Source organism: Condylura cristata, unplaced genomic scaffold, assembly GCF_000260355.1.
Source record: "Condylura cristata isolate star-nosed mole 26May11 unplaced genomic scaffold, ConCri1.0 scaffold00002, whole genome shotgun sequence".
In the NCBI taxonomy this organism is placed as follows: domain Eukaryota; kingdom Metazoa; phylum Chordata; class Mammalia; order Eulipotyphla; family Talpidae; genus Condylura; species Condylura cristata.
The window spans coordinates 31,788,401-31,798,349 of NW_004567103.1; the positions used below are offsets into that span (position 1 = coordinate 31,788,401).

The 9,949-nt window shown below is 37.7% G+C and overlaps 1 protein-coding gene across 2 annotated transcripts; it reads right to left on the minus strand.

Moving 5' to 3' along the window:
- Positions 1 to 299: 299 nt before the first annotated feature.
- Positions 300 to 9,313, minus strand: NABP1 (nucleic acid binding protein 1). 2 transcript variants are annotated; one of them, XM_004674429.2, is made up of 6 exons: positions 8,760 to 9,313; positions 8,319 to 8,457; positions 5,776 to 5,847; positions 3,798 to 3,873; positions 3,368 to 3,434; positions 300 to 2,598 (listed from the first exon to the last, which is right to left on the minus strand). In XM_004674429.2, the coding sequence occupies exons 1-6, from the start codon at positions 8,848 to 8,850 to the stop codon at positions 2,429 to 2,431; spliced, it is 615 nt and encodes a 204-aa protein (XP_004674486.1). In that variant the 5' UTR covers positions 8,851 to 9,313; the 3' UTR covers positions 300 to 2,428. The 2 variants fall into 2 exon arrangements, with proteins under 2 accessions (XP_004674486.1, XP_012580314.1); XM_012724860.1 differs by having other exon boundaries at positions 9,210 to 9,311.
- Positions 9,314 to 9,949: the final 636 nt, after the last annotated feature.

Consider the following 9,949-nt stretch of genomic DNA (forward strand, 5'->3'; position numbering starts at 1 on the left):
ATGAAATGGGGCCCAATCATAGGAGTGTGCAGTTCTATACTAAATGGCTTTTGCTTGCTGTAGGTGTTTAAACTTATTTCAAAGTTGACAGCTGAAAGCACCAGGAAGGAGGAAGGTAGGAAACTTTCTTCCTCTTAACTTCATGATGAGTACTGTCCAAGCAGACTGGTAAGGCAAATATTCACTATGGATTGTAACTCATTTTGCTTTGGTTTTGGAGACTTCCCTTAAGAAAAAAGAAATCTGTTAATAAATGACAAAGAACACAGAACAACAAAGTTAAATTACTGAGGCAAATATCATTCCATAAGTAAACGCTCAAGTCTTTCTCTATTTGATCTCAGAATGTTAAAGGATAACATTATTTCCAACACTAACCCTGCCATTTTCTTTACTTGTATAGTTAGACAATAAACATTTGTCTGTTTATAACATGCCAGAAATCTGATCACTTACATGGAAGATCTTAAATAACTGAACAAAGAGGTTACAGTACTTACTTGTTCTTATAATTGTGGAACCTGAGGCTTAGAAAAGTTTCAAGTGTAATAACTTGCCAGAAGGTGAGGATATGAGGCCAGGATTCAAAGATCAGACACACACACTGGACAATATTTATGGACAATATTCCAAACCTCCAAACTTGTTTCCTTGAAAATCTTCAATACTATATTCTCCCAAATACCTTAATGCTGTAGCTGCTACCTCAACTTAAGATTTAAATGTGTACTATTTTAAAATAAAAAAAATTTAGAAAAAAGATTTAAGTGTGTGTAGACATACACACACTTTTTTTACTCTAAATTCTGTTACCTTGTGAAAACTTTAGGAAAATATTGGTCAAACAGCAAACTGTATCAATAAACTAATAAAGGAAAAGGCTTTTTTCCTGTAATATACAAACTGCAGTAACCAAAGTACTGTAGACTGTAAGCAAGCTCCCTGAGATCAATGATTTTCCATCTGCCCCTTAACACTCTACACAAACGCCTAACTCATTGCTGGACTGTTCCTTTAGATACTTAATTAAAGCAAACAATCTGGCACAAATTTTTACACACATTCTCTGTGTATTCAGAAAACAAAGTCTACTTAAATTACTTTGTGATTTAAGGTGGGGGAAAAAGACAAAGTGGCAAATACAGAGTTTAACAGTTATCAGGCTGAAGTCGTCATCATAGCTATAGTTAGATACTGGCTCTACATTGTAGGCCATAAAAGGAGCAAAATTAACTAGATCTGTAATATTAATGCCAAGTTTTATTCAAGAGATAATGTTGAAATATTGAACTTTTAACAAAGAAAAAAACTTACTTGTTATCCACCTTACAGTAAAAAGTGGAACCGGGTCTCATTTACACACATAAAATACCTACACCTATCTGAATAAAGCTGTACTCACTTCTTTGAGAGAGCCATTTCTCAAGTTTTGCTGATAAGGCTTAGTGAATTGTGTTCAGAAACTCTGACATCACACATTACAAATAAATTAACTACCTAGATTGTCATACTCCAGGCTGAGTATCTGTAAATACCTAAGACCCTATAACTTAAGGCTGTGTATTAATTACATAATTTCCTTTACAGTGTTTATCTACCACGATTTCTTTAAATAATTAAACCACTATTTATCAAGACTTTACACAACCCTTGAGATACAGATACTTTATATTTGACATGATAATTATTTCAAAAATAAATATTCAAGGCCTCAGTTTTTTCTTCCTTTCATTTAAACGTAATGCACAAAAATGACAACAAATGTTAAGAGCACTACCCTAAAATAAATGTAGTTTTCTCCTAAAAATTATTTGTTACAGTAAAGATCACATTCTATTCCATAATTCGTATGTTTGTTTTTTGGTAATAAAATAATTTTAGAATTATTCATTCAGTCCTTGAAAATTCCTAATGGCAGTTACTCAACAAACAATACAAACATTCCTGGAGTCACAAACACTCAAAAGAAATTGCTGTTAGCACTGACCAAGTTTGGAGTGGTCCCAAGCCCCCCACCCCAGTGGTTATTGCTTTAGTTGGCAAAATCTGAATTTAAGAAAAGAACATCTCCTGCTAAGCCTTATTTTAAGTATTACAAAATTTATACAGAAGATAGACTCATAGAGGCTAAATGTTGATGTCTTAGTAACTGACCCATGAAACGGGTACAGGTATTTTAGAGGATATCCAAAAAGCTTTTCCTCTAAAAATAAATGCCCCTACTTTTCAAAGTGTTCCCATTCTTCAAAAGAAGACTTGAGCAGCTTTACAGTTTTGCTATAAAAACAAACCACTCCTCTTAACAAACCAAAAACATAAAGAAAACCAATAATGGACATAGTTTTCACAGTTAACAATAAATAAAAGTGCAGTAAGTGTTCAAGTAAGTCACGTAGTTTAGAAACTACATGTGCGTATTTGGCATAGATCATCTTTTAAAGGCTCTCCGAGGGTCCCTGCCATTACTTATTGTGGTCATGACTGTTTGACTATTAGTTGCTCCTGGTAGTTGTGGATTTACAGATCCCCGGCCACTGCTTCTACCAGCATATGAAAATTGACATCCCCTTGATTCTGGGCCAGTTTGCACCCCATTTCCTAAAAAAGAATATAAAAATTCATCAATATTTTCAGACACTGATCTATGAAAGTACACCTACTTAAAAGTTATAACACTGCTACTAATGCTTTCAGGTAATGTCAGAGAAAACAAATGTCTTTATTTTTAATTACTAGAAAAACTATGTGGGTTCTAGGTTTTTCAAAATGTGTGAATGTTTTAACTTGATGTTGTCAATAGTAAAAACATCAACTTAGACAACAAATTAGAAATCAGCAGAAGAGAAAGTGTAGGGGATACACTGTATGAGTACTAACATTTGGCTCAAATACATTTATTAGTATTAACAGATAAAGTAATTCTAACTTTTTGAAAAAGATATCAAGTCTCACACAATAGAATGGTCATCAGATCAAGCCAAAATAAATAAAACTTCAGCTACCCTAATAAACTTGATCACAAACAACTTTTTCTATTATTTAAGAACAAAGATTCCAAAAGACCTATAACACGGTGGCAAGAACCATTAACATGCTGTTTGAGAATTTTGGGCAAAGGCTATCCTTTTAAAAGGCAATAATCAGCATGTGAAAAATTAAGTTGAACTAAACATCTAAAAAACAAAAGATCTAAAAATATAAGGCTCTAGTACACCAAATAACTAGTAAACCTGCATCTATTATAATCACTATATTACAGAAATGTAATATATTTCCTACTTAACACAAAAAGTTTCCTCAAAATCTTTCATTATGCTATATTCCCTTGTCTCTTACACTGGATCATAAATATAGGGGAAAATCTTACCCACTGATCCAAATGTACCTGTACCCATATTACTATTCATGGAATTATTCTTCTGTTCACTGTGTGCCTGAAAAAAAAATTTTTAATATAATCAAAGATTTTTTAAAAAACCATTTTTACATTATATCAACATTTTTGTATCTGTAAGTTTTTAAAACAAATTTACAAATATTTATCTAAGTCCTTTCAATGCTAAAATATTCAGGAATGTTTCTCAAATCTTTCAAGGCTTATTAGATCTATTTCTTGACATTACTTCCAATTCCTTGTAAGTGCTAAATGGCACACATTTAATATATATTTGAAAGGCCTTTTAAAATTGTCTTCATATATTCTGGGTATCACAGGATTGGCCTTTAGCCATAAAGTTATAATACACAGTCAAAATCACACTAATCATACAAATAGACTACACATTTGTATTAATTACCCCTTTGTTCTGTTGTCCTCGATAATCTGGGTTGGGTTCACTAAAATTTGGCACTTCTGAATAAACCATACAAAACCTGAAAGAAAGTAAAGGACAAGCTAAATGACTTTTGAAACAAAGCAATCTGCCCCCACTTTTTAAATACAAGTCCATAACTTAGAGGAATGAATAATTTAGATGTTGAATAAACTTAAAAAGCAACATGCTAACTACTTATTTACAACATGCTATTTATTTACAACAAATTACCACAGACACGAAGTATCTGATGGCCTAAAATATAAAAAACATTCTAGTTTGGTATTTGAGTTCTGTGTACTGCAAAAAGAAACCATTTGAAATATCAAGGACATTGTCTTATTTCCCCTTAAAGATTGATGCCACTGAACCATGTTTAGGGTTCCAGAGTGGTTTTTCCAGCAGTGGAGAGGGATTTGCACTGACCCATTCCCACATTTTCATCCAGTCCCTCTTTTGACCAATCATTGTGAATCTGCAAAGATAATCATTTAAAGTTAAGAGTGATTCTATAAGCATGAATAAAGACAACTGGCGATCAAGAAAATTCATCCCAATGCTTCTTTTAAGTTGACCGGTGTATGTATATAACATTACACATATGCAATTTCTTAAAGCCCTCACCTCAAGTAAGAAACCAGAACCAACTTTGGTAAATCCTAGACTGATCCTGACAAAGGAAAATTATAAAAGCACTAGATAAGCTCCAGTGTTCTCCACATAACTGACCACAATTTTTATTAACTCTTTAAACGAAGGATGAGACGGAATCCTAGTTTGATAATTATTGATGTTAAGATAACATGTTGCTCATTGATATTATTGTAAATACAAACATTCCAACTGTCCTAGTGAAGGCAAAGTGCTACTGGTTATCTTTAAAAGCGAGTTAAGTGCTTACTTTTTCCACAGTATTATTTCTCAGGCAGTATGGAATAGCATTTTCCCTTCTGGGGAGGCCATTTGTAGCTTCTCTCCTTTGCCTCAGTCATTATGAGGAGGTAGGATTTGAACACAGGTCTTCAAAACTTTATACATATCTTCCTTATATCAAATACTACTCTCACTCCTAAACCTCTCTCTTTATAAATATCCTCCAACTTGATGGGCATTAAAATAGATGCTTAAGGGCCTCCCTGGTGGTGTAATGGGTTAAGTCTCAGCATTATGCTCTCCGGCCATGTAGGTGACCCACATGGTATAGAAGGCCTCTCCTGTCCCGCCTGCTACTCCTCTCAGCAATGTATTTCAGTCAATCTGTCTGTTTTGCTTCCCACTGTGTCTGGTGAATCCTCTCACCCCACCCCACCCCCAACTCTGGCTTTACACCCCAGTTCTTGTATGCATAAATAAAAACAAATCCTTAAAAAAAAATTATAAAATAGATGTGTAAGCACTAACAAGAGAGAATGGACTAATGACTTGATTCACTGTATGAATACACCCCATGGGTCTAGGCTAGCATGGAAGACGAATGCCTGCATGGTTCGTAGACTGTGAGTAAATACAGGACTTCTATTTTCATTGCTTTATGTCCTTTTACCATGAGTACATACCCACAGATAAACAGAGAAAAGAAAATTGAAACTTATGACCTGAAACTGCACCTCAGTCCTAATTTGGCAATTCACTGGAAGGCCGAACCTAGTCCAAATAGCACTTGTGACACCTGAAAGATGCCGCTTTCCCGGAGCCTACAGAAATGGTCCCACTGGGGCCTATCTCAACAGCAGTTTTAATGCTTTTTCCCAGGAAAAAAATGACATTCTCAGCTAAAGGAAACAGTTTTGAGAACTGTTACACTAATACAAACATGTAAAGTTATTTTTACAGTTAGGCTGCTGGAGACATTGTTTACCAGTACAAAAAATAAAAACCAAGACATTCAGTTTAGACCCACCTGTATTCTTAGATAGCATTTTGATTTACTCAGTTATATCAAATGCATTTTAATACTTACTCCCCAATTTTCTGAAGTTCACCACCTCTTCCAGTATAAAGTGTGAGGCATCCTTTCCACATAGATGCATACCTAGGGGAAAAAAAAACTTGAGTCCTGTAGAAATATATACATTTTTTTTACTACTTCAATCAAATAAATCTTTTTACATCTTTTGCATTGGGGTACAGGTGGGAATCAAATCCACTGTCTATCACAGTATATAAAATTAATTAACTAAGAAAAAACAAAATCTTCCAAATCTTGACAATTATCTAAATTCAAACCCTGGAAAACAGAAAAAGTCTTTTTGCAAAGCCAGCAGCACTGCTATACTCCAAAGAATCTTTTATTAATTAGCAAAGGAAGAAATTTCAACTGCAAAGATTTAAGTACAAATTATTTTTTTGCCATAACATATAAAATCAATATCCTGGTACTTACTTTTGGACTCATTTACTTTCTAGTCAGAAACTGATGTTAATTTTTCCTTTGTAGCCATAAAAAGCATAGGGTTCCCAAGCTAAATTTTAGTACAATTCAATTAAGGGATTAAAAAAAAACACCAAGATCACAAATATTTCACCTATCTGCCTTTCCAAATTTTCAATTTTTAGCACCAAGCTGGTTGGAAATTGTTTACTCTGAATAATTTGGAATGCATACATCATTACAAAAACAATCCTACACACAAATCTGAGAAATGCAAATCAATACCATAAATATAAAATTAGGCAAAAGTTTAGTTTTTAGTAGTTCTTTGTACAGTTACTATTGTAGTAAGACATAGAAAGGTACATTATAACAAGTATTTAATGTAGTATACTTATAGTTGATCACTCAATACAGGTCAATCAAAACTAGCTAGTTCCACACTGTAAATTTCTCTTCATTTAGTAAGAGTATTTAATTAAAAACTCCACTCACCACTATGTTAAAGTGACTTAAAATACACTGCATTAATAATTTATCTCACTACAGTAACTATTAATGATATAATAATTACAACAATAAGATATAACTTTCACTTATTTCAGAAGTATGATGTTTTCTTAACATGTCAATACTCAGATTACCATTATTCAGATTATATGCCTTTCTCCTGAAGGTTTTCTTTTAGATTAAACCAGAATTTAAGGGGCTTACAATGGCCAGATGCCAATGGGTATGTAAGGAATGTATAATCATTCCCATTTTACAGAGATTGAAGTGTAATAATTCACTAAAATTAAGAAATAAAGAGGTTTTTTTTGACTATTCCTTTAAATTGTTCCCCCTTGGTGACTGTATTCCTTAAGATGCTATAGGAATTACATGGCCTTTGACTTGAGTTTTTCACAATTTAATGGACATACCTATGAATTTCCCGACTACAAGACAGAATTGAAATACTACTTACAATACTTTTAATCACTGAATAAAAAATATTTTGATAGCCAAAAAGCCTTATGCTAATCTTCACCACACCATTCCCCAGTAGAAATGATCTTTTGAATAAATTCAAGATATATTTAAAAAACACAATGTCATAGTGAGTCAGTATATGAGAAAAAAATGTCTAAGTCCTGACTCTCACTTCCTTCTTTGATGATACTCTGCCTCACTTCCTGAAGATGTTGTAAGGCCTGTAAGATATTGCCAAAGGGTTCAGAGCTCCTATATGCAGGGTCATCCAACACCTCTCTAAGATCCTATTTACTATCCTAACGCCAATCTCCACCCACTTTTCCCGTAGTTATGACCATTAAGTTTATTATAATTTTAATGACAAAAAAGCTTCCAAAATATTTTCAAGACCCTTATTTGGTCTTTTCCTACAATTTCGTAAATTTTCCAAGGCAGTCTAATTAACCCAAAAAAAGGTGTCACTGAATTATTTTTAAGCCAATCTGCCAACTGACTCTTCGCATAGAGCTATCACATATGTCTTTCTGCCAAACGCTTTCTGCATATCATTTTGGTTTTTGTACAGCGATGACCTTACAGCAGTAGGCACAAGAAATCATTTTCGAGAATGTGCCTTCCAAATACTGTAACTTCCCCCCCTTCTGACATCTCAGTGTAAATTTGACATACCACAGAAACTGCCAAATTCTGCAACTAAATCTTCTATAGATAAAATAAATACAAATATACACAGGATAGGATTTTCAGTATTAAAGGAGGGGGAGGGTTGGAAAAGAACTAATGGCAACTGTATTAAATTAAATGACTTATTCAAAAGATAAAGGACTATGTTAATCTTATCAATTCATTGAAAAGACTCAACAATCAAAGGACCTTATACCAAATGTGTAAAGTGGAAATAATGGGATGGTTAATACTCCTGACTGACAGTTGATTGCTTTTAAAGGCAAGGGTGTTACATCACAAGGCGGCCCCACTACCCAAAGTTAGCACCTAAGGGACTCAAACTTCCTTGGAAAAGGCCCACAGAAAAGACATGAAGCCTCACAGCCACCAAGGTCCCAAGTGAACCAATTCTGAACCCACAAATGGCTCATTTCCCTTGCACTCTCCCACCCCCCATCTCACCCCACCCCCCCGCTTTTATGCACACCTACCCTCTGGTCAATCGAATAATATCCCCTGGCTGTATAAGACCTCCGATTTCATCCCACACGGAAATAGTGATGCTGCCCGTTTTATCTGCTACTTTGCATGATCTCACTTCATGGCCGTCTTTGGTTTTGGTCACGCGTCCTGTGGGGATTTAAAAATCAAAAGGGGGGAGGGAGTATATTAGTAACGAGGACCTCCAGAAAGGTTTCCGAACTCTTCCTCCGGGATCCTAAACCAAGTTAGAGGTGGAAAGTGGTCGCCCCAGATTCTCACCGCCACCAGGATCCGAGCTCTGGTGGGGGCCACCAAGGCCACGTGGAAGGGAGAAGGGAGAGGGAAGGAAGCGGAGCGGAGGGAGAGGGCAGTCCCCGGCTCGCGGCGGCGCCCTTCTCCCTTGCCCCGGACGCACAGGAGCGGCGGGGTGGGCTGCGGACCCCACTTACCTATCTCCAAGACAATAAAGACGACATTTAAGTTTTTCAGTCCGGGCTTAATATCTTTTATAAAAAGAGGTGGGTCGTTGACCCCATTCATTTTGAGGCAGGTGCGGCTACGGCAGCAGACTCGGGTGGGCAGGGAGCGGGACAAAGCTTCCCACCCTCCCAGGCTAGGGGCGAGGGCGGAGGGGCGACCTTGGACGGGGGTGGCGAGAGAAGGGGCAGAACGCGGTTAGCCGGGGACCGAGAAAATCAGCCCAGAGTATACTGAGCCTGAAAAAAGGGGGTAAAAAAGAGCTCACAAGTTTAAAAGAAAAAAAAAGACGAACCACTCCGCACACCAACCCCGCTCCCAACGGGGCGACAGGGGGGCTAGCGTGCGAACTGCTCCCTTCTCTAGGTAAAAGGAAGAAAAAAACGCAAGCGAGGGGACGCCTCTGTCCCGCTCACACACACATGGGCGCGCGCCCAGTCCGTCCCGGGCTCCGGGAAGAGACAGGCGGTGACAGCGAACCCGGAGTGCAGACCCAGCAACCACGCGCCCAGCGTCCCAAACAGCGACTGCCGAAGGCGCCCGCGCGCCGGTTGGACGCCCTGACTGTTCCGCCCCTTATGACATCACGTGGCGTAGGCACGCCCGTCGCCCCGCCCCCAGGCGCAGGAGAGGGGAAGCGGAGGAGCCGGAACCCAACCGCGACGCCGGCGCAGCCTCCGTCATTTCTGCCCAGCTGTCAGAGCCGGCCCCGCCCCCCCATCTTCCAATCGGCTCTCGGCCCCACCCCGCCCGCCTCTGTCTTCCGCCCTCCTCTCATTTCCGCATTCGTAGCCCTTCGCTGCGTCCGCTTTGCCCTGCCTATGTTTCCTTTAGCTGGCTTCTACTTACTTTTGAGCTTCAGGGGTATCTTGCTTTTTTTTCGCTCTCAGAGGTCACTCGTCTACACCTATTCTAGCCCCATGGTCACGGGAAACGATTGCTGTATTTATAATCCAGAGGGTACTTTAGAAAGTGTTTTGTTGAATAAGTACAGGATTCAAGTTAGGATGACTGGTTGGAAAAACAGAGGCAGGGGTAGATTCTTAGCTGCAAGGCTGGAATTATAATACCAGAAGGAGCTTGAAGATCAACTGCATCGATTTAAGCATATTTAAATTTGGGATCCAGAAAGATGAAGTAGTCCACTGAAGGTCACCCAGCA